Raw genomic sequence first — 26,408 nt, 5'->3', positions numbered from 1 at the left:
TAAATTGGGAAATTAAGAAAACAATAATAATTTTCTAAAAATATAGGAGGAATTAAGTTTCTAGTGAGGTCTGATTTAAGAGAAAACATTGATTCTTTCAAAGACGTAAATTTCACAGAGGATCAAAATTAGTTTTCTTATTCAGTCAACTTAAATGAAGATTAGTATCCCAAAAGGGGACAATTATATCTTAGCAGTTTCCTCTCTCCCTCAGTCTCAACGGGAATTAATTTTAAAGCTAAGCAGCAATGATTTAGTAAATTATGATAGTTACTTAGATTCGTTTCAGAGATGGATCTGGGATAAAGGTGATCTACAATGTTGGGCTTCGGTTTTAAATAGATTTGATGATTACATTAACTCATATATAATTGCAGAGGGCTTGGGAAACACGTTTCTGCTTCAACATCTCACATTAACTGATGAAAATACGGAGATAAACTATTCTGAAGAAGACACCTTAAAGCAAATAGATAATTATATTCATGATGTTAGTGAGGAAATCATGAAGAAAATATTGAAATCAACTTTTCTTATATTGGAGAATTGTACTTCCAAATCATTATATGCATCTACTATTGGACTCATAGCTCTTTTGGACTCATTTAATCCTGATATTGTATGTTGGTCATTAAGAACTTTGACAACAACGTGTTCAAATTGGAAAAAGCCAAAAAGATATATTGATAGTGAGACTGTTTACCATCTTCAAATGAGACTTTCAACATTATGCTATTTACCTATACATACTAGAAGCTATAATAAAACAGGGTCTGAAATTAAGGAAAACGAAGCTTTATCATTTGTCTCAAAATTTTACAAGGAAGAAGCTTGGGAGAATCCAGATGACGAAGATCTTATTGAAGTTTACATACCACCATTTATATGTAATCACTTTATTAAGAAAGATTCTGATCATGAAGAGAAGGAATGCAAGATGTGCTTTGATTATCACAAATCACATGTTCTAATGATTCGATTTAAGGATCTCTTTTCAGTTAATTCCAAACTTGAAATTGATGATTTAATGAGAAAATATAAGGTACCTATATGTTTGAAACCTATCATTAACCACTACGTTCGGATCTTGAAGAGTTATAGTGATAAATGGCTTCGTAGAAAATGGGTTGATGTTAAGTATACTACTTTACTCAGTTTTCCAGGTTTCTCAACCAATAACTTAGTTAATATTTGTCAGGTAAATACAACTTTAATCCCAGATTCAATCGAAATCCTTGAATTTTGTCATTTGAGTATCTTTGAAGGTAATAGCAAGGTCAAGCTTACTAATAATAATGAACAATATAGATTTATTACCAGTATGAGATCTATTGTTGAACTTCTTACATTGATGTTACAAGACCGAATCTTTCCAAAAGTAATTGTTCAGGCATTAAATTTCACAAATTCTTATGGCCTTATTAGTAGGATTATTTGGGATGTACTTTATTATATTAATGATCACAAGGATAAACCTCTTCCAAAGTTTGTACGAAAACCCCCAGAATCTCTAAATCTGTTCAAATATAATGAAAAAGATCTTTCTAACTGTCTTTTAGATTTTGAAGGTGATAATTCTCAATTTAATATATTAGAGTACATTAATCCCGATATCTTTAATAATGTAAATTATCCATTACCAGACCAAGTTACACAACGACTCAATGAGATCCAAATTAATTATGAGAAAATTGAGGAAAATAGTATTGAAGATGACGATGATGATTACTATAAAGGTAACAAACTTAATAACCAGACAAGTGTAGAATTACACAAGAAATATAACACCTCTCTATCATCTTATATGGATCTAGAGGGTGCTAGGGATGAGATACTTTTAATTAGTAATTACTATGAGAATTTGGACTTAGAATTCCAGAAAAAAACCATTAATGATTCTTCAAAAATCGTTCCAAACCTTATTATGGCTGAATTTGAGGAGGAAATGATCAATTTTGTTATGGAACTTATTGGTATTTATATTTTGGTTATGCAACTCTACCCACCACCTAATTCAATAGTAACAAACTCATCATCTTCTTCCACTTCTTATATTTATATTCCACATCATATTACAATACTTATTGCATTCATAGATTTCATTTCTACTATTCGTCATCCATATTACATTATTTTGGTTTTGCCAATTTGCAGAGCGTTGGAAACTTTGCTAGAGAAGAAAACTTATCTTTCTTTTCTGCTCCAACAAAATAAGCCAATATATAAGATTATGCTTTCTAGACTTCAGTACGAAATAGGACTGTTACAATCTGAAAAGTATTATTTTGATTCTCCCAAAGAGGAGTACCATAAGAAGATTATAAAAGATGAGGGTATAATCCTAATAAGACAGTGGATTATTAAAACTTCTCTGAAATTTATGGAAATTTTCATCCATCCAAATAACAACAGTTTAGTTTCAAATTCTGATTCAAATCCAATAATTTCTCAGTCTAAAATACAATATGAGCTTTTAATGTCTGAAGATTCTATATATAGAAGTTGCCTAATGCTTATATTAATGTATCCAGAAACATACTCCCTTTTAAATTATTCTTTGGTAATCCAATTACTAATCCCTTTGGTTTCGAATGACCCAACAATTGTTCCAGATCTAATTAACAACCATCTTATTCCATTTATTCTGTACTCTATAAACTTTGGAATTCTTCAGAATGATGATATATTGAATATATTAGCAGTAAATCTTCCAATATTCTTTCTACATAATGATGGTATTAAGCTCATGAAGAGTATCAACTTTAAACCTTTAATTTTGCTTTCTCAGTTTTTGACATCTAGCCATGCAATTCACATTGATAGAATGGGAGAGATTGCAACTCTTGTCGGGAATGCATTTGAAGAGATTGTTAGGTACCATTCTCAGCTAGCAAAGACAATTTCCCTTATTTCTGTCTCAACAATTCTCCAAATAAGGTTTATACAAAAAGACGTTCCGAATTGGGAGCCAATTTCAGAAATAAATAAGGAATCTCTTGAATCTCCTGAAGAATACTATACACCAATTAAGGTTCCCAGAAAATCCAAAGATCTCTTAATTTCAGATAGAATGGCTATAGTTGGGCGTTTTTTATGTGGTTACCTATCGAATCATGATACAATTAACCAGTTTATCCTCCAGGGTGGTCCCTATCACGTCTTAAAGTCCATTGTTGATGATTCTCTTCCACCTGCTTTCGCAGCAATTCTCACAAATCATCCCCTAATTTCTCTGTTCACGTTCCTTGGAACGAGTAGAAACATCTCGATCGCAGATTTACAATATCAAGTGTTACCTACTCTCCAAGAAGCCTGCATAGATTTTAACAATATAGAAATAAACAAGAATACCATTTCGAGACTATCAAGAGTGGTAACATGCATTTTTGCTATAAACTGTATGTTCAGGAATGCTGCCAATTATAACTATTCGAGAATAGTCCAATCCTATCTGATTTCAAAGGATATTGTAAAACTTCAAGACTCAGCTTCTCCTTGCGACTACTGTCCTTATGGAGCATCTATAATGAGCCTATATAATCAGACTGTGAATATGATTGCTCCAATTTTTCCAAAATTATTGGAGTTCCTTTACTTTAACTCATCTGAAAAGTACCTCCAAGACTCACTTCTTAATGATAATAATATGTCTGCTTCACTTCTTAATCCTTCTTTCCAGTCCCACACCCATCCACTACTTATTAAAAAAAGTAACTCATCAAATAATCAGATAAATAATATCCAAAGCAATTCTTCTGCTAACAACACACAGGATTTATCCTCAAACAGTAATTCATACCCAGTACTTTCAGTATGGCCTCAACTTTCAGTTAACGATTTTTTGTGGTCAACACAAATAAAATATGCTTACTCTAATGTTGTTTACTATGACAAAAACTCTGAAAGTCAGTTCAAAAGTTCTGAAAATTTGGATCTAATGCCATTTATTATGGAGCTTTGCCGAATTTCTTGTTGTAATATCAGAAGCTGCTTAATAATCACCTCGAGGCTTACAAATACATTTAAAAAGAAAAACAATGCTAGTTTACTCTTCAGAACTGATAATGGAAACTCTAATAATTTTTCCGAACTTTCTCCTCTTCAATATTTCACTGCTTTCCAAATTGTGGCCATTTTTAATAAACTTTTTCAATCAATTCCTAAACTATCTACACCATTTGAAAATATTGACAATGCCGGTATTGTACATGCTGACCACATTATGCATGAATCTCCCGCCTATGCATGTAATGAATACAAAAAACATGAGATGGGTCAGATTTGTTGCTATATGGCAGAAATCATTGATATTTTTTATAGGGTGTGCATAGATGACAAACAAAACAACACTTTTTATATTTTGCTGATAGATTTATCATATAAAACTGGGATTTTTGAAAAGATAATGAGTCTTTTCCATTTCTCCATGTCAACATATTGGATGGTTTTGGGTAAGATGATTGGTAAATATAGTTCAGAAAACGTTAACAAGATGTTACCTCCTTTGAATCCAAGTTCAAAGTTGAAGTATAGCTCTGAATTTTTAAGTCAACTGGGTGAGTATATTCTTCCAAAGCTTTCTTCTGTCCATAATCTGAATGGACTTCTATACTTAGCTACAAAGAGCATGCATAACAACATCCTCTTATTGGAGCATTTCTCTTCTTGGAAGAGGTATTTGAATTCGACGTTAACTACTCATCTTCACAAGTCAAAATTCCACTTGAATGATTGTAAACCCATAATTATAAGTAATTCATCCACTGAAATTAATGTTTCTGATTCAGTTTTGAATTCTTTCTTTAGAATGGGATTCAACTCTGTGGAATTGACGGAGTCTATCCTATATATGATTATCACAAATGTCCAATTATGGTGGAAGGAAGTACTAACTAATTATTATCTGGATATGGCACACAATAATTGGCTTATATTCTACCCAATAAAGTGTTTGTCATCCACCTTCAAAATTATGTTACACATTTTTGATATTCAATCTGATTCATTTAATAGCTATATTACAAAGAACTTTGAATTATCTACAGAAAAGACAACCAAGTCTAGTATTCATACAAATGCAGATGCTCGTATATCAAGTTCAACAGGTAATGATAATTTGCAGTCATCTTCCAATCAAAATATGGACAATTCTGAGCAGAACATGGATGGATCTTCAACTATTCAGGCTGAGAATACTGTTAATTCAATATTGGAAAGGTTAAGTATGATGGGCTTTGATTCTAGAGTATCTGAACATGCAGTATTCTGTTTTGGCAATAATATTGAAGTGATAGTTGAGTATTTGACAGGAGTTACAGAAAGGAACGAAAATAAAACAATGATTTTGGAAGAAGCTGGAAATTACACATACACATTCAAAAGGATAAGCAAAGTTCTTTCTGAAGAATTCGATCTGGATAGCCTTGTAACTTACAAGACTTTGTCTAGAGAAGATAAAAAGAGCGAGATTTTGAGGATTTACTCGACTTTACCTTCGGAATTATATTATTTAAGCAAAAACGTTTACTATTCTTCTCCTATAGTTTGTGACATAATGTTAAAGTTTTCCCCTTTACTAAAGAAAATCAACATGTTAGAGAAGGTTCTGTTTCATATTTATACATCTATGAAGATGCTTTTAGAGAGAAATCAGGCAATTTTTTCTACAGAGTCTTCTAACCAACGCTATCAGTTTATTAAAGAAGAGTTGGCTTTCTTGCAAGATGATAAACTTAATAATGACAGGTTTCCAATTATATTTAGCTCATTTTATACATCATTAAATAATTCAACACCTCTTATTGACAGCAATTCTAACTTTAACAAATTGAATTACCAAGAGATATATTCAAACCTGGACACATACTCGAAGAAGTGTGCTCCAACTAAGAAGATCCACCTAAGCTTAATTCCAGACTTATCTTTACTATCTATTCTCCTTTACAAGAAGTCAGATCTAAAATCATTCTGGATATCCATAGATTCCAATTACATTAAGTTAACATCTGCTCAAAACAAAAATTCAAGTAAATCTAAAAACAAAAATGATTCAGCCGCTAATTCAAATGCTGACCAGTCACCTGAACCATCTTTCCATCCACTTAATTCATTGTTAAGTTTTGTTAACATATTTACTCAGGGCCATTATATCTTTGATTCTAGGCATGAAGGATTTACATTCAAGAATATGGAGAAGTATATACGTGAGAATTCTGGAGAAAGTAACGTACAGACAAATGGGCAAGGCAGTCTAAACAATAATAATGCCAGCACCAATAATGCTTGTGGTAGTTCAAAGAATAACTCAAAATCTTCAAACTTGGTTTGGATTCCTATTAATAAAGAAATTGAGTCCAAGGAAAACAGCGATGGAGGAATTAAGCTAATAAGTAGGTGCCCTATTTGGTTTGAATACTTTTGTTTGATATTATGGAGACTACTTCCTTTATTTGAACAGTCACTACCAGTCTCAGAAAGTAGCAATACTCCGTTTTTGGTATCACAAAAAAATCAAAAAGATATTATATTTACTATGTTGGATGTATTAACTCATTTTCCAGGAATCAATGGAAGTACAAGTATGGCAATTTTAGGAGTTGTAACAATACTAACTCGAAAATTCAATAATTCTCTTTTGCTACTTAGCTATACTCCATTTTACATGATGGACGCGTTCAAGAACAAGGATAAAGCTCAAAATATTGCTTGTATGTGCATGGGAAACACACTTGGTGGAGGATTAGGAGTTTTATACAGACTTCCAAAGACTGCATATTTTGACGGAATTCTTCAGGTTCTTTCTTTAATCACTATACAAGTATTAGAGGACTATACTATATTGACTCAACTTATAGAGAACAAGCTGGATGAATTGTTTTCAAAACAGTTGGCTACTCAGATACAATCAGGAGAGATTTATGGAGAAAAGCTAAACTTGTTAAAAAACACAGAGAACAATCAAGAAAACCAAAATAGTGATAATTTGAATAATTCTAAATACTTTTCATTTTACCCAAGAAACTTTGTTTTGAATAATAAGAAGGATTTGGAAATTCTTGAAAAAAAAGAAATTGAGTATCCATTTATAGTATTGAGCTTGAATAGTGTAATAGGAGAACTTTTTTCCTATATTCAAAGATGTCCAGACATATTTTATCAAGTTTTGAATTATTTCTGTGTTCTTCATTCCATTCAGAGCGGAAGCGAGTTAGAATCAAATAAAAAACACAATTCAAAAGAACAGGAAGTAGATTCAAATTCTAAGGCTATATCCGAGTCTTGCAATAGTGAGGAAATCTCCATGAAGGATGAGAATGCAAAAAAAGACGATAAAACTCACATAACAACCAAATTCACGACTTTCAATGACATAATGAAGAGCCAGGAAATCTATTCTAAATATAACATACCATTGAATGAGAATTTACTACTTCAGTGGAAGCCTTTAAAATATAGAAAATCTGAGGATTCAGAAGAAGCTGGCAAAGATGAATATTCAGAGCTTAAAGATAAGCTCAAATTTGTCCAAGGTGATGCCGCTTTGAGACCAAGTTCTACATGTATATTTATTTTAATGAGCATTTTTGACCATATGGTATTATTTGGGGAGATCTCGAGCAGAAGCAAGTATGTGAAAAAGCGTGGAATTAACACTTTTTTACGACCAAGAAAAGAAGACGGACTTTTCAGCCTGAATTTGGATTCACTTACATATATAATGATCAGAATTGCTCTAACATATCCTGTAAACATTAATAGAATATCAAAAATTCCAGTATTATCTATTTGTAATGAACAAAATTTAAGTTTATGGCAGGAAAAAAAACAAGAATTTTATGCTTATAGATTCAAGAATAGTTCTAATTTGAAATTGGTAGTTTCCTGTTTTTGCTTGAATTTGCAAAAATCTTTGTCAGGTATTGATGTGGAAAATAAAAAGGAACTTAAGTCAGCATTTGAACAAGTTTTTAGTGGGATTTCAAATATCATTCCAAATATTAATAACTTAACAAATAATATCATTAAATTTAAGCCTTACTCTTTTGAATTTCTACTTAATCAACTTTATACAACACAAACTCTCAAAATCAATTTTCTTCCATTTATTTTCAGAAATATTGCATCATATATTGTAATGAACTCTATTAATTGCATGACTTCTGTGCCCACATGTACATGCAAGAAATGCAAACATGCGGGTAATACAAACTCCGGTATTGAGGACTTTAACCATTCATTGAAGTTAGCGGGCTGGCAGTTAAATATTGATTGGCAAACATATAATTTAAAGTGCATGCCAAATTTATCAACTATAAGGAAGTCTAACATAAAGGATGTACATTTCATGGAAATGGATCACTTTATTTACTTTTTGCATATTTTGATTGGTTGGAATAAGTTTGTATTAAGGAAGTTTACGGTTTATACTGTAAATTCTTTGAAGAATTTACTGGCAAATTTGGATAAATTCAAAGGCAATTCGAGCAGACATAATTGGAGAAGTGAATACGTGAATTCTTACTTTTTGTTGAACATTTTACAGTATTTGATAGTTCTTTTCCAGGTTTACCCAAGTATTTCAGATCCTGGACTTTTAAGGAAGACAAACATTTATAATATTCTAAGCAAACTCTACATAAAGTTACCATATTCAGACTTGTCAAACATAATATTATTTTGTATGAAGAATCTTATTTATTCTAGATCTGTGATGATCCCAAATAGTGAGGGTTTGGCTGCAATTAAAGAAGGAAGCTTGGATAGTAAGGCTAAGAAGGGTAGAGCCTCTATTGGAATTAGTAATGGAAATGATCAATTTGGAGAAGATCAACTGGATGTTGATTTGGATCAGTTCGGTTTCCAGTTCCATTCATCTGATGAGGATTTCGAAGGTGATAGTTTTGAGGACAACTTCAGTGAAGAGTTTGACTTAACGAGCTTAGATGGCTTAGATGACGATGAGGTTGATGATGATGAGGACAATGATGAAGATAGTGATGATAACGAAATGGATGATGACGGAGAGGTAGATGAGGATGATGATGATGAGGATGATGATGAGAATGATGGCTTATTCTTGGATGAAACTATGATAAATGATGGGGTAATCGATATTGAAGGAGAAGAAGACGACTTGAGCAATGATGACATTGTGGGAGACGATGACTTAACCAGTGATGTAGATGATGTAGATGATGACGATGATGAAGATGATGATGATGATGATGATGATGACGATGATGATGATGATGAGGGGGACGATGAAGAGGATGGGATGAATTATGATGAATCGGATATGGGTTCAGGTTTATCATCAGAAGACTCTGATGTGGATGAGCTTAGGAGAACACCCAGGATAAGAGACGAATACGAGTTTAACTATATTTACCAGATGAATAACCAAACAAATATTAATGGATTAGAAGATGTTCCAATGAATACAAGTAGTGAAGAAGTGGAGGAGGATGGTGGAGAAAACATCAATGAGATTTTAATGAGGGATGCTGAGCGTAATGGCCAAAATAGAATCATCTTAAACAATTTAAGAAATTCAGCTTTTAGGAGGAATACAAATAGTGGTGGAGGAAGTAGTGGTAGTAGAAGAAGAAGTGGGAGAGGATATAATAGATCAATCAGGGACGATTTGGATAATGAATTAAATTTGGATGATGATGAAGAGAATGATCTAGATATTGACGATTTGGACGATGATATTTTTGTTGACGAATACAATAGTGAGGATGAAAACGAGGATATAAATATTCTCCAGGGAATCAATAATATTGTAACAAATACTAGTATTACCCCGACCCTCCTAATCTCAGATGGTGTGAACAATACAATAGTTCAGAGTACTGAAAATAATATTACTGGTAATACCAATGATAATGGTAATAATAATGATAATAATAGTAATAATAATAATAATAATAATAATAATGACAACGATAGCAGTAGTAACATAATTAATACTTCTTCATTAGGACAAAATAATGAATTGGAACAGGCATTATCAGAGTCTAGAAGTGAAAGAGAGATTACAGGTGAGAACGAGGCTGGAGTAGATAACTCCAACAATAGGTCCATCTATTTAAATATGAGAACACCTCCTCATCCTTTGAGAAGAGCGGAACTAACATTGAATACAACAATGCGAAACTCATCTCAAGTAAATGAAGTGACTGATGATATTTTAGGGAATGAAATGAGTCCTGCGCCTTTAAGAAGAAGAATTGTCTCTCAAGGGAACAGTTATCTAGATGATATGATGATGGTACTATTAAGAGAAGATGATGACTTTGAAATTGATAATTTACAGTTTTTGGAAGATTTGAGTTCTTTAGGCGGAGTAACAGGATCTGCAGGTCTCTCTTTAGGTGGTAGTGGACGGGATGATTTACAAGTTCAGTTTATTGGTTCTCAGGGAGTAGGTACTAATTTATTGAATAACTTTATCTCAAGTTCAAACAATACAGTTTACAATAATGATTATTTGAATTCAAACTTTTATTTGGATTCAACTGAAGCTCATTGGCCACCAATACCTTTAAATCAAAGAAACATTTTTATTAATTCAAGAAATATTCCTCTTCCATTCTTGATTCTTAACTCTCTAACTTTTGTTCCAAATACTTCCAATTTGAATCCTCCGTCTAATAATGATTTAATTTTGCAATGGATGAGTTATGGTGGCTATTTAACAAATCCTATTTTGTCACACTACAATATTGGGAACATTAGTAACCTAAATACATCAGGAAACTCTTCTGGGGATGTTTATAACTTGAATTCTTTCTCTATTAATAATACTAGCAACAGCAACTCCCAACCAGCCTTTGGATGGCACTTTCATAATGATATTTCCCTTCCAACTGAGCATCCATTCTTGACAAGAAACATCATTATTGACAACAACTTGGGAATAAATAGCCATGTAAATTCTAATAGCCATGGGAGTGGCGGCAATAATAACAACAATAGTAATAACCTTTCTTGGTACAGTAATGGACCATTATATGAGTCTCAGAGATCTCTTATTGGCGAAATCCATTCCAGTTCTTTAAGAAATAATTCTGAACTTTCTATTTTATTAGATGCAATTAGAAATGCTGAAAACTTTACAAGTAATGATGAAGTCATATCATGTATGCAAAATAATACAAGTAATGATAGTAGCGTGGCAAATGCATGCACAGAAAATGGCGCCAATAATCCAAATACAAATTTGGGTGGTGGTTCGTCTTTAACCTCATCATCTTTAAGAGGAAACAACTTGAATGTATCTACATTAATAAGAAACATTGGTGATATAAACAGAAACAACAATTTGGATAGGCTTTTAACTGATGAGAATAATAGTACAGTTAGTTTGACTCCATTTGTACTTGTTTCTCAAGCCACAAGCTTCCTTAGAGATGCGGTATCGAACAAAATACCCATTGAAACTAATAACGTTGACTTATTTACAACGATTATTGAGGAAGAGAATGAAAAACAAGTGTTTGATCTCGAAGAAAGGGGCGATATTGTTGACGAAACTCAGCTACGTAATGGTCTTGAGAACCTGGATTTGGTGCAAGACGGTGAGGAACATGAACAACAGGATCAGGAGCAGGATGATGATGGCGAAGATGACGATGAAGATGACGATGACGATGATGATGAGGAAGAAGATGGTGATGACGAAGAAAGTGAAGACAGCGAAGAAAACGATGAAAATATGGAAGATGAGAGATTAATTGATGAAGGAGCAAATTCTAGTAGCCTGGAACAGAACAGTCAGACCGGAAACAGAGAAGCACAAGTCTCTCAAGTTTCTTTAAGCCAATCAATTCAGCAGGATCAACCTGAAGGTACAAACAATATTGGCCTTGAAGTGGATGATCATCAGGGGACAGCTCAGGGTAATTTGGATAATACAATAACGGATGCAAGTGACACAAATCACCAGAATGTCGAAGGATCTGAGAGCTTTAACCATGAAGATGTCCCAATTTGTGTGTTATTACGTGTATTAGAAGAGAGGATTGGATTAAGTAGAAATAGGATTTTGGAAATTGTGGGAGTTGACACTGGAGTCTTTTATGAACTACCTGAGGATATACAAACAGATGTTCTTGTACTACAGCTAACTGATGGTGAAACCACGAGAAGACTTTTGGATAACATGACTCTCTCAGATTCTGGATCAAGAGCAAGAGATGGAGATTCTTCCAGTTTATTGAATATTCCTTCTTCAATAATGGATATGCTCCCTTCATCATTAAGAGATGTAATCAGATTGAGAAGCTCAGCAAATGGAACTTCAGTTGAAAATTCTGGAGAAGATGCAAATGAAAGTGCTGCCGAAGGAGGTGATAGATCCAACAATAATAGTAGTCTTTCAACGAGTAATGTAAATGAAAATAACCAAGGAGAAGATTTAGAGAATATTCAGTTTATTACTTCATTAGACCCTGTATTGCGACAAGAAGTGCTTTTGAGTGCTACTGAAGAATTTTTAAGAACTCTTCCAACTGAAATAGCAGAGGAGGCTAGAGCTTTGCAACAAAGAGCATTCCCTTCATATAGTAGTGGTACTACTAGAGAAAGAGGATACCAATCAAATGCTGGTAATTCATCTCATTCGGGAGGTACAACTAATACAAATGGATCCAGTGGGGGAAATAACTCTAGAAGAAGTAATAGAATCTCTTCTTTAACTTTGGACGGAGATGAAAGTTATATATCTAGTAGTGGAGGAGGTGGAGGTACCAGTGGTGGTAGTGGGAGTTCAGGCAATAATCATGCAAATGGCTCAGCTCAATTGTTGAATTTGAGTAATAATCTTTATGACTTACTACCACTTATCTCTAATAGCAGAAATGGAGGAATAACCACAATTAGGTTTAATGTCAATTCTTCTGGAAATAGCCTAGGTATTCGAAGTCTACTTTCAGCAGCATCAGCTTTATCGGATTCTAGAAGAGGAGCTAATACAACATCCAGTGGTAACAGTAGTACTAACCAAAGTGGAGATCATGATATGATTGCTACTGAAGATAATGGAACAAATACTTTGGTTTCCAGAATTGGGCAGACTTCTGGCGGACTAAATAATACAGGTGGAGGATCTAACAATAATACCATTAACCTCTCCACCGCTTCTGGTATTACTTCTGGAGGTGCTGTAAATGGTAACAACAATAATAGAAGAGGAGCTTACCAGATACGTTCAATCATTGGTAACCAGAATGGTAATATTAACTTTGATGGAGGGCTAAATATAAGTGCTTCAATTCCATTAATCTCATCTTTAGGGGGTAATATTGGGTCTAGATCTTCTGGAGGAACTGGAAATATAGGAGGTGCTGGAAGTTCATATGATATCTTGTATGAGCTCTTGAACGAAATTTCCCAAACTTCTACTCCAACCTCTAACTGGAACATAACGAATGAAGCTGATGGTCCTGCATTAGAAAACTCTATGTACCCTTTAATGAATTTGACATCCACATCCTCATCAAGTTCTGCTTTTAACAGAAGACACAATAACCAGATGTCCTTGGTGCAGCAGCTTCAAGGAAATAGTGCTTCTGGTTCAGCAGGAAGATCTTCATCTTCTTCATTATCAATCCAAAACATTCTACCAATCTTAAGGAGTGAATATAATCAGATAGTGAATACTGGAGGTGGTAACGCATCATCTTCTGGGCTCCATAATATCTCGTCTATAATTACTTTTGGGACAGGATCAAGTTCTAATGCACTAAATAATCTGTCAGCTTCATCCTCTAATATTAATATAAGCTCATCCTCCAATTCTACAAGAAACTCAGCTTACAATAACTCTAATTATGTGAGAATATTCCCAATTTTAAGTAACAGAAATATTAATTCTATTACTGCGAGATCATCAGTTAACACGATTAGTACGGGGCATACAAGAGGAAGATCTGCATCTACCAGAAGAACTGGGAATATTACAGGAAGTATTTTCAATGTTACCAGAAGAAGAAGGGGAGATGGAGGAAATGACGACGGAGGAAGTGGAGATGATGATAGGTTTATTGATAGTAATTCTGGTTCTGGAAACAACAATCATCAAAGAGAAGAGCAAACTCAGGATTTCTCATCATCTGCAGATACCGGGAATAACAATAACCAAATTTTAGAAGAAAATTTAAGTAACATGATTTCATTTAGTGATCCATTTTACGGATTCCCAGATAAGCAATTCATATTTCTATACCTACAAGAAGTTTTGACTAATATTAAGAATAACAATATAATGGACCAAAATTTACTCCAGTTGAGTATTATTCCAGAAATACTTTGCTCCAGTACATTTACAAGACAAAATATCTCTAAGCCTCTATTATATTCTTATATATTTAATATGTTAGGATCTTTTGGCCCAAATCAGTGGATGGCCTTAGATACCTTATTTGCAATCATTTCTATTGGAGGTACACATTTAGAGGTTACTCCTATGAGATTACTAACTAGGTATCTTGGAAATAATAATAATGGATCCAATGCAACAAATCATCAGATTCAGCAGTTTAAATCTGGCAATAACTACTTGGTAACTTATAAAGATTCAAGTATTAGTGGTCATTTTTCTAATTTAGTACCTTATGAATTATTATTCACATCTTTAATAACTCATTGTGATATTAACCCAATTAACATGATGTACTATTCATTGTTACAAATATTAGAGATTCTTGGAGATTTTATTACTCATCTTCCAGTTATTGTCATGTATCTATTGGATGAATGGGATCCAATTCTGAAACTTAATAAGTTTATTAAGAAGAATAATCTTAGTATTACTGGTACCGATTATGGTAGTCAAAGAAGATCTATTTCTTCTGCAATTATGGAGAATGGAGTCTTTATGGATATTAAGGATGAGGAGATTCAGATAACTGGAATTAAAAAAGAAGATAATACAAATGAGAATTTCGTATTAGAGGATAATAAGATTAAATTTAAAAGTATATCTTCTATTTCGTCTCCTCCTCAGTCAAATAAAAGTAAATTTGAAGAGAGAAGAAGAGTTGGATCTTCCATCCCTTTGAGCTCAAGTGTGGAGCTTAGTAGAAAAAGAAAGAGAAGATTTACTAAAGAAGGTTTTGATCTCAATGGTAATGGTAATATAAACAATAATAATAATAGTAATAATAATAATAATAATAATAATGATAATAATAACAATAGCAGTATAAATGATGGAGGAATACAATCTGTTGATATTTCAACACCAAACTGTGTTATTAGGGCTCAAGATAATATGGAACTAACTCCTTATAATCCAAGGTCAAGTATTATGTCAAATGGTTTTCCAGATAATGATGATTCTGCATTTGAAGAAAACTTGGTTTTAGATGCAAATGAGAATTTGAGTGAGGAAGATGAGAATATGGCAATGCTTTATGGTAGCTCTTCAAATTGTATCCTATACAGCTGTAACGAAATTATTCCTGGTAGAAATAATTCAAATGGTTCTCTTGAAGGAGCAGAAGGAGTTTCCATTAATGAAGACTTTAATCAGATCCAGAGCCAAAATCAAAACCAAACTCATACTTTATCTCAGTCTAAAATGCTTGATCAGAACTTAAGCCACCAAATTAATCATAAAAATCATTATCAAAATCAAAGCCATAGTAAATATCAATCTAATGGAAACCATTCTTTGAATGGAACATTAGTGAGTAGAATTGGAAACAAACAAAGAAGTATGATGATACAATTTAATAGACTAAAGAGAAAACTATCTAACACAAAGTTCCCAACTGAGTTACTTGGTCACTCAAAATTCACTCCATTGTTATTGTTATTTGAGATGTTAAACAGCCCAATTATTCAAAACTCTCCACAACATACACAAAAGCTTTTAATTATTCTGAAGAAAATACTTAATCTCAAATTTGATGAGATACCTAAAGTTCAGTTAGAGTTATTTGCTATTTCAAATGATCTAATTGACTCGAAATCAGAATCAACATATCCTGAGGAAAGGAATAATCAAGATAAAGAAGAAAATGAAAAATTAGAGATAGAAATGTATAATGACAATAAAGATAAAAAACAAGAAAATGATGATTCCAAAATGATAATAGATAATTTGGATGATAAAAAAGGAGCAGCTGATGAAATCATTGAGTCTCTAAAGAAACTTACATGTGAGAAAATTTGGAAGATTATAACTCCAAAATATATTGGAGAGATATTAAAACCTTTATTTAATCCAATTTCTTTCATTTATAATTGTAATTCTGTCACATTGGCTCAAAAAGAAAATAACTCTAATTCTTCAAACAGTAACAACAACTCAAATACAGTTTCAAAACAATCAACTAAACAATATATTGAGATATTAAATAGTATATATTCCAATTCTCAATGCAGATTAGAATTCCATCATCAGCTCAGATACAATACTAAACTTATAATAGAGTCCTTAGTCAAAAATTTGAGACTTTTGCAATCAACAATTCAAAAGTTTATGACAATTCAACAAGAATCTTTGTCTAAAATGATCTTAGATGATGGAATCTCAGAAATTACACCATATGTTACTTCTCAAACAAGTTGGAAGAATACTATTAAGTTCTTTAATAACATGAAAAGTAATCAATATGGTACTGAAGAAAAGCTATCTGGAGTTGATGATGCAATATTATTGTTAAGAATAGTAAATCAGTATTTGGATATTTTGGGTGATTCTGTTAATAATGATAATAAATATGAATGGTTTAAGATATATCCAAGACTATCATCTTTAGATTTAGATTCTGGAAAATTAAACTTTGGTTCATTAAAATATCATATTTATTCAGAATTCTTTAAAGATTGTGGATTTGAACAATTATGGACAGCTTTAGATCAAACACTAAGTGAATGGAATTTACTTGAACAGTATTTAAATGGGAATTCAAATGTGAATGACAGTAAATTGGAGGTAAATCAAAGCATATTAACAAGTACTTCAACTACTGATATCACAATATTACTTTTAATTCCAGTTTTAGAGTCATGTTTTACAATCCAACAGATTAATATAATTTCACTATTAGGACTTTCTTCAATATCATCATTTGATTCAGATTCCACAACAAAATTATTAAATGAGTCAGCAAACTTATTGGAGCTGAAAACAATGGATGAAGATCTAAAATCCACAACTCCTTCTTTAATAAGAACTTTATCTAAAAACTTAAATAATCAGCTTTTAGGTAGAAATGGTTCAGATATTTCAGTTGGATCAAATAATAATTGCAATGAAGGATCAAACATATCTCATAGTTCAAGCTTAAATTTGAAGAACTTATCTCAAGAATGCATAGAAAAACATCATGAGATAATTAAATTCAGTTACAGACATAAAAAATCCTTAAATATTTTATTACAATCTTTTCCTCAATTAATTTTACCACCAAATGGCAGTTTAGTACCTTTATTACGTTTAGCTCCAATGGTAGTAAATTTTGAGAATAAAAGATGTTATTTTAGGTATCGTCTTAAACAATTAAGAAAAGAAAGTGGAAGTTATAGAAGTGGAGATAATCATCAATTAAGGTTAGTAGTTAGAAGAAATCGAGTATTTATGGACAGTTTTCAACAAATAAGTACAAAAAGTCCTGATCAACTAAAGCAAAAGTTACATATAACTTTCCATAATGAGGAAGGACTAGATGCTGGGGGCGTTACTAGAGAGTGGTATAATATTTTAGCTAGAGAAATGTTCAACCCTGATTATGCTTTGTTTAGAAGAGAAGGGTCAAAAAGTGAATTTAATCATCCAAATCCATTGAGTTATATTAATGCTGACCATCTTCACTTCTTTAAATTTATTGGACGTATTATAGGAAAATGTATTTATGATGGACAACATTTAGATGCTTGGTTTACACGTTCTTTCTATAAGAATATGTTAGGACAACCAATAACACCGTCAGATGCAGAATCAATAGATCCTGAGCTTTACAAGAACTTGAATGTAATGTTAGAACATCCAATAGAAGATTTGGGGCTAGAATTAAACTTTACAACAACTATTGATGAATTTGGTAGAAGTAAACTAGTGGAACTAAAACCAAATGGTGCAAATATTCCAGTAAATGATGAGAATAAGTATGAATATGTATGCTTACTGTGTGAATACAAGACAGTGAAACTGATTGAGAAACAGCTCAGTTTCTTTTTATCAGGATTCCATGAGCTGATTCCTGCTCGTTTAATAGCAATTTTTGATGATAAAGAGTTAGAGCTTTTGATTTCAGGATCTCCTACAATTGATTTGGAAGATTTAATGGAGAATACTGAATATCATAATTATGATAGAAAATCCCAACAAATTATTTGGTTCTGGGAATGTTTAAAAGAATTTGATCAAAACAGGCTCGCAACATTTGTTCAATTTGTTACTGGTACTTCTAGGGTACCAATAGGTGGATTTAAGAATTTAATGGGTATGAGAGGCCCACAAAAATTTAGTATTCATAAATCTTTTGGTGAGAATCGATTGCCATCTGCTCATACATGTTTTAATCAGCTAGATCTTCCAGACTATTCAAGCAAGGAGCAGTTAAAGGCTAAGTTATTACAAGCTATTACAGAGGGTAAGGAGGGTTTTGCATTAGTTTAAAAAAAAAAAAAAAAAGAAAATTTAAAGAGTTTTTTTGAAAATAACTAAAATAAATTAGATATAAAAGTTAGATATTTTATTTTTATACTAAATTTACTATAAAAATTGACAGTGATTGTTTTTTTTCAAGGTTCTTAAAACTAATAGTAGGTAGAATTCCCGCCAAAATGTATATAGTGATAAGTAGTGTTTTAATTAATGGTCATTCCGCTATTTTTTCTTAAATGTAATTGACAAAAAGATTTGGCCAAAGCTTTATGCAATTGAACAATTTATTGAATTTAAGTACTCAATATTTCGATTGCCAAGTTGTATGAATTCTTATTTTAAATATAAGAGAGCCTTATTATTTGAAAGAAATAAACTTATTGCAACTATAATTTCTTGTTAAATATATGTCAATATTTTCAAGTTAATAAAAAAAAAATTATATTTTTGATTTTAAAATTTACCGTCAAATCAAAGTACGAATGTAATTAAAGATAATGAAAACTTATTTCATCAGTAACTTGAGTAAATTCTTTATTTTCATATTTCTTCTAAATCATATAAATAATGTCAGCGACGCGCCGGCGCCATTGTGTAGTCAAAATTTACATTTGAGAGATAATGTGAGTATGAGTATAGTGGAGATTTCATTGTTACAGGCAAATACAAGAGGAGGGAATAGAGAAAGTAATTTAAGGTATGTTTATGACCGCTTGGGATCCGCTGGGCCACCAACCCATCCATATGAAAATAGATTAATGTTGTTTGAGCATGAGTATCACCCAACTTTAGTAGTTGCTTTATCACAAAAATACAACGATGTATTTTTAAAAACTTTATCAAAAAATAGTCTGGAAAAAGCTTTAGATTTTTTGATGAAATTTATTCGGCATAATTTTCATCAATGTGAATATTTAAGGAATAAACTTAAGAATGAGTTGTCAGTATTTTTAGTTGATATGGATAAGTATCAAGAAAGAATTCAAATTTTAACAGAAAAATATGAAAATTTAATTAAGTTAGAAATGAATGATATACGCAAATATTCAGGAACTTTGAAGAGAATATTGGTTGTTTTATTAAATAGAATGCTTGCTCATCATAGAGAAGTTTCAAGAACTGAATACCAATTAAAAGGAGATAAAATTAAAGCAATTCAGAGAGGTCTATTATTTTATCAGAGTTTAATTTCATATTTAACTAATATTTACCGTTTAATATTTTGTGAGAAAAGTGAAATGAGTGTAACTTCTTCATGTGTTTTTATTGTAAAATCAATTACCGAATATAAAAGTAGATGTTTCAGTTTGAGTGAGTCTTTGCCAGGGACTCGAGAGTATGAAATGTATGTGGATATTGATACTGAAAGTTCCGTAGATACTAATAAGAAAAAAAGTAAAAGCAAAAGCAAAAGCAAAAGAAAGGGAAAAAGCACAAAAAAGACAACTAGTAAAAAGAAAACTCCAAAAAGTAAAAAAATAATAATAAAAAGAAATAAGACAATTGTTAAAAAATCTGGAAAAAAATTAACAATCAATGAAAAGCGAATTAACAAGAATTTTAATTCCCTCTTTGTAAAGAGACTGTATGAAGAATGAGATTTTTAAATTCAAATCTCGTCAAATAATACAGTTTATTTAATATGATACGAATTTGTTGTACTGAATTTTTATGTTTTACCCTGTAATTAATTGTTTACATGCAAACTCCGGTATACAATTATTTTTTAATTTTCCACATTCTTTCCTCTTACATGTAATACTTAAAACGGTCTTTACATGTAACAAACCGGTATATTGGAAAAAAAAATACATTTTATGGCGTATTAAATACTTCAAATATCCACCAGAGATCAGATAATAAATAAATAAGAGTTTTTTCCTAATATATTTTTATAAATACCATTTCATTTTTACACCAGGTAACTTAAATTGCAAAATTAACAGAAAATTATATTACTTTTTTGGCTAATATTCCTCACAAACCCCAAGCAAAATCATATGTAATTGCTTTAGGAAAGGAAATTGATGGAACAAAAAGATTAATTCAATAATTACTATTTTTTAATTAAAGAAAATACCAATTATGTAATATTTTTAACTATAGAAATCGGCATTAAAAAAAAAAATGGAGTTTATCCATGAAAATTAATAACAGTATAATACTCAATGGGTAATGTTAACTATAACGGAATCTAATTTTTTACTTAATTTTAATTCTTCCAATGGAAGCTCACTAAAAGTTTGTGATTGAATTTGTTCTTATACTTTTTGCAATCACAAGATTTAGTTGACTCTACTGAAATTAAAAAAAAAACAAAAAAAAATCCAATTTTTATATTATTTTTTTCTAATATGAAAAAACATATTTTATCCTAAAAAAAGGTATAGGAAAAAATTATGAAAAAAAAATTTTTTTATAACTCAATTTCAAAATAAAGATATCAAAAATGGAAAAATAAGAAAATCAAATCATATTTTTAAATTTTTTATAATTAATGATATTGCATTTATTATTATCAAATAAATATCAATCATTTATATAAATATCTGAGATTTTTCAAATTATTTTAAAAATATTTACACTATAATTATTTAATTTTTAATATTACTTAATAAATTGAAAATATATAGTTTAGTTATTTAAATAGCTGAATATCTAGTAGATAGGTAAAATATGTTATTACCAAAATTAACCAAATTTTTAGAATATTATTGTTAGAAATAATGAAAATTAACAATAAATATAGCTTACATGATTCTTTACCCTGATTAAATATTAATTGATATTTCTCTCAATTTCTCAAACAAAAATAACTTAAAAATAATAATTATTTTTTTGCGCACCACTTTGCATTTTTATACTTAAAAAAAAAAAATAATTTAGCAATTAAATAATAATGTTATGAAACTTATTATATATGTTTTTAAAATCATCTTCAAGCTACAAGATTTTTATTGATATATATATTTTGAGTTTATTTGTAACTTAAAGAATAATTTACAGAATAGACTTTATTTTGGAACAATTTAATTAAAAATAGATATTATTAAGATATAATTGATTTAGCCTTTGATTCTTGAAAAGAACCAATTTTGAAATTTTTTTTCAAGTGGATTTTTTTAAAGAAAGTCTAAATACAATTTGAAAAATATCCCGGTTTCAAATAATCATTACTTTACTATAATCAATAGAGTTTGAATTCAAGTTATTAATTATTTTGTTTCCACATAAAAATAACGCCATTCCAGAGATAATATCACATATAACTATATATATATATATATATGTAGTTATATAATATATATATAATTACTTTTGGCTTAGTATTCAAGTTTACATCTGACTAATTAAAGAAAAAAATGAAAGTTATATTTAATATAATATTAATATTACTACTTAAGATTTTCTGGAACCAACTAAACTCATTTAAATCGGACCATGGCAAGTTTAGAATATTTGAAAATAGATCTAAGCTATTATATGGTTTAAAATATTCGTCAAATTACTATAAAGAGGCGAAATTATTAGGTATTTCATTCAACCAAATATCAGAAAACTCCAAAAGTTCGTCTTTCAGTAGTTTGAGCTCAACTTTCAGTTTGGAAAGTTACAAAACTTGCTGTTCAGAATTAGAATTAGAAAGTGTTCATATAAGTCTCCCAGAAGGTAAATGTGAATTTCCCCCTGAAGAATTAATTCGAATGATTGAAGAAGATTCTGAATCAATAACAAAGGCATCCACGAGTACAATTGGATCTGCCTTGGATTTCATGCTTGAAATTATTAAGGAAATACTCGAAGATTATGAAACTAGTAAATCAAAATTAGAAGAAAAACTGTCAAAATACATCCAGAAAAAAAATATCAGGAAAATTAGAGCAACTGATAAGAAGCTTGAAGAATTAATTCAAGCAACAAGAAATGTTTTATTATACTACGACAGACATGCTCTTAGACTGTTCAGGCACACTTATAAAGGTAAATGTATACAATTTAAATTAGTATCAAGTCAAATTTATAAAGACAAAAATGCCGAGAAAATCAAATATTTACAAGCAAAAATTGCATTACTATCTGAATTAGTGTCTTTTTTGAGTTCTTCCTTGACATATTATTTATGTGATCATGCGATTTTTGGGCAACTTTTTTTATGTGAATTCATCAATAAACAACTGACTAAAGTAAAAATTTATCAAATCGAAGTAATGAAAGAATACAAAGAAGCAATTGGTTACGACTTTGGAACAGATGAGTCTTTTGGTGAAGATAATCAAGTTAGAGAAAGAGGCAGAAGCAAAGGTAGATGCACAAGCAGGAGGAGAGGAAAAAGCAAAGGCAAGGGTAAAGATAAAGGCAAGGGTAAAGGTAAAGGCAAAGACAAAGGCAAAGATGGTGATATAGAAAGAGATAGTGACACAGAAAGAGATAGTGATATAGAAAGAGATAGTGATATAGAAAGAGATAGTGACACAGAAAGAGATATTGGCAGAAGTAGTGATAAAAAAAGTCGGAGAAGTTTACTTTCCAGGGCTTCTTCTAAAGTTACAAGATTATTTAGTACTAAGAAACAAAGTTAAAGAGATTTCAAACGTGGTTCTTCGCGATATTTTGTTCCATGAATCATCAGTATTGTTGTAATCACTATAAATATCAGTGGTTTTATTAGTAATCGAAGTAATTATATATAATTAAATGGGTGAATTGATGTACACGCTACATGCGCTTTAAGTCATAAATGATTAGTAATGGTTTGTATAATTAATTAGATTAAGTAGTGAGAAACTAAAGAAAGTGAGTGAATTATGAGTAAGATTAGTTATTTGAAAGGTAAAAAATTAAATTTTTTTTTTTTTGAACAGTGTTTGTGGACGTATATATTCGAATGCAATTTTATCCTCGTATCGTTAGAGTTTTTAACTAAAAGAACTATGAAACTAATTTTTTTAGATATTTGAATAAATCATTTTAATTAAATAACTTTAAAATTTTATTATTAATTTTCTTTCTCATAATTTAGTTACTATGTGGGGGATATGTTTTGCATGTATGTTTATGATTTTTGTATTGGCGCCAAACAGGTTACATGTTTAAAACGATAATTTGTTATATTGGAGTAATATTAGTGTCAGAATATATAAAGGTCTGAATGGAATGTTGAAAAATGTATATTTTATAAGAAAGATAATATTTTATTTAGATAGTAAAATAGTGGAAGATAATACCGACTAGTGTAGTAATGTTTATACCGGTATGATTAATTAAAGTAATATAACAATCAAATATTTAATAATTAAATGTCTGCTAAATAAAAAAAAAAAGGACTGAGTAAATAAGATATTCAAGGATTTGAAGAATAGATACTTTAACAATAGTATTATATTGATGTTATTTAGATTTAATTTAAAACAAAGCTAACAAGAATAATAAAGAAAAGATGTTTACATATAGTTTTGTTTTCATGACTTTATCTATAATTATGTTGCAATTTGATTTTTTTTCACATAAATGTGACTTACGTAATTTAGTTTTAAGCAATTGGATGTTTATTCCCGAAAATGTGATTTACCAAGTTTCGTTTTCCGAAATAAAAAGTAAAAGTTCAGGAGGTTTAAGTAAATTTTCAACTTTTGATTTATATACACAGCTTGAAAATTTAGATCCCGATCAATTATTTAAAAATTTTGAAATATATGGTGGTTCATGGTTAATGGATTTATCTACAAATCAATTAGAATTGATTCTGGATCAGCTCAGATATATATTAAGTTTACAACTAAACAGGAATCTTGAGCTTTTAAATCAGTCAAAAATGGAGTCATTAGAATCAAAAGAAACTTTTGATGAGTTACAAGAATCTAATAGTTTTACTAATAAGCTTTTAGGATATATATTAATACTTTTGACAAGAATTCTTGAAAAAAAGCAAGAAAAGTTTGATTTGGACTATAGAGGAATATTAGACTCAAACAGATTTACTCAATTTGAATTGGTTCGAAGAGAAATTGTTTTCTATCAAGAAAATAAAAGCCTAGTAATGAATTGGTTTTATTTGTTTAAATGTAAGGAACCACTAACCAAAAGCAGTCAATTATGCAACTATTTAACCAAAGTTTATTCCGATACTGAAAAAAAGTTTTTGTCAAAAACTAAATTTTTTTCTGAAATTTATGATATATATGAAAATGATTGGGAAGATATTGAAGAGGAATCTTCTGTCCCAAAGCCCAAAATAATCAATAGAAGGCGCAGGTCAAATAAGTACATATTTAAAAACAAAGCTAAAATGATTAATATTGGGAAGAAGAGAACTAAATTAAAATCAAAAAGTAAGTTAAAGCCTACAAGAAAGTTAAATAGAAAATTTAAAAGTAGACGAAGATGAATTTTGCATTAATATAATTTTGTATGCATGACTATAAATGGTCTTTATCAACTAGTTGGTTGAGTGACTGTAACTGAATTTTACTGTTCTATATTCCGTTTCCTTCTGATATATTATTTTGAATTTCCGCGTATATAAACATACAAATATACGATAATTTAAAAAAAAAAGAGAAAAGACTCAAATGGTTTTTCATTAGTAAATATTTTAAATACAAAAAATGGTATATGGCGCCAAGACATCTAAATTAAATATATTAAAGAAGACCAATAGAAACACAAATTGAATTTTGGGTAATAATACAATTTAGATTTCATTAGATAATCTACCAAAACTCATTTGAAAAGAATTAGTTATTATTCTTTGATATTTAGATCATTAGTTCAGTTGTTGATTTTCTTTTTATATCATTTATAAGCATGAACAATTTGAGAAATACACAATTAAATTTTTAATTAAGAATTTTATTTTTAAAATGAGACATAATTACTAATTTTAATTAAATAATCATTGAGTATAAAGATAAAATTTATCTGATTAGGAATATTAATTAGACTTTTATAATTCATAAGATGAGCCCGTTATACACATTTGTAAATTAAAAAGCCAAACGATTTCAAATATATCTGAAAATTTATGAAATCAAAAATTAATATATTTACATACCTAGATCCAATTGAGAAATTTCAGTAATAAAAATGAATATATAAAATACATCACACAATTAAAAACAAAATATACTGTCTGTTATATAAATGATATATTGCATGTAATTACTATTGTTTGCATTTTTTTGTGTGAATAAATTTGGTGGTAATGTGAAACAGAAAAGCTCTTATAGTAAACAGATAAAAATATAATTAAATAGAGTGAATAAAACAATAAAAATTAAAGTTTTGCATGTTAAATACAAAATTTAACGATTCTGAGTTAATTTTCCAAGAAAATTTTGAGATTTTTTATATACAAATAATAAATTGAAATATATTAAATGATAAGTTTCAATGTTAAAAGGAAAAAAGGCAAATAGCAAAAACATATACAAAAATGCCATAAAACTTTTAACTTTGATTTATTTCCTTGATTTTCTATTATTATTTATTTATTAAATTATATAGGTAATGAATAAGAATATTTATAACAAAAAAAAACAAATTAAATTAAGCATCATGTTTATAGAGCATTTTTAGATAAATCTCCTTTAAAAAAAAAATTGTATTCTTTCAAACTTGGAATATTGTTATTTCTTTCTCAGATTTATTTAGTTAAATCACTAATATTTGAAATTCATTGTAATAATTATAGTTTTAAAAGAATAATAAAAAGAAATTGGAAATAATTTCAAAAAAATAAGACAAAATTTTTGATTGAAAAAAAATTTAATATAACAATCTTTAAAAA

The 26,408-nt window shown here is 29.9% G+C and overlaps 3 protein-coding genes across 3 annotated transcripts; all 3 read left to right on the top strand.

Moving 5' to 3' along the window:
* Positions 1 to 154: 154 nt before the first annotated feature.
* cubi_00928 (uncharacterized protein) lies at positions 155 to 20,220 on the top strand (the record flags this gene model as incomplete). The annotated part of the gene is made up of 3 exons (XM_029017940.1): positions 155 to 4,274; positions 4,332 to 18,608; positions 19,262 to 20,220. 3 exons carry the CDS (start codon positions 155 to 157, stop codon positions 20,218 to 20,220), a joined length of 19,356 nt encoding a protein of 6,451 aa, XP_028872891.1.
* Positions 20,221 to 21,984: 1,764 nt separating this feature from the next.
* On the top strand, positions 21,985 to 23,202 carry cubi_00927 (uncharacterized protein; the record flags this gene model as incomplete). The annotated part of the gene is made up of 1 exon (XM_029017939.1): positions 21,985 to 23,202. One exon carries the CDS (start codon positions 21,985 to 21,987, stop codon positions 23,200 to 23,202), a length of 1,218 nt encoding a protein of 405 aa, XP_028872890.1.
* Positions 23,203 to 24,164: 962 nt separating this feature from the next.
* cubi_00926 (uncharacterized protein) lies at positions 24,165 to 25,007 on the top strand (the record flags this gene model as incomplete). Its single annotated transcript, XM_029017938.1, has 1 exon — positions 24,165 to 25,007. One exon carries the CDS (start codon positions 24,165 to 24,167, stop codon positions 25,005 to 25,007), a length of 843 nt encoding a protein of 280 aa, XP_028872889.1.
* Positions 25,008 to 26,408: the final 1,401 nt, after the last annotated feature.

This window comes from Cryptosporidium ubiquitum (genome assembly GCF_001865345.1).
Source record: "Cryptosporidium ubiquitum isolate 39726 chromosome Unknown contig_2, whole genome shotgun sequence".
NCBI lineage: Eukaryota > Apicomplexa > Conoidasida > Eucoccidiorida > Cryptosporidiidae > Cryptosporidium > Cryptosporidium ubiquitum.
Note: the sequence above shows the minus strand (reverse complement) of the source record. Positions and strands in the feature narration are given on the sequence as shown.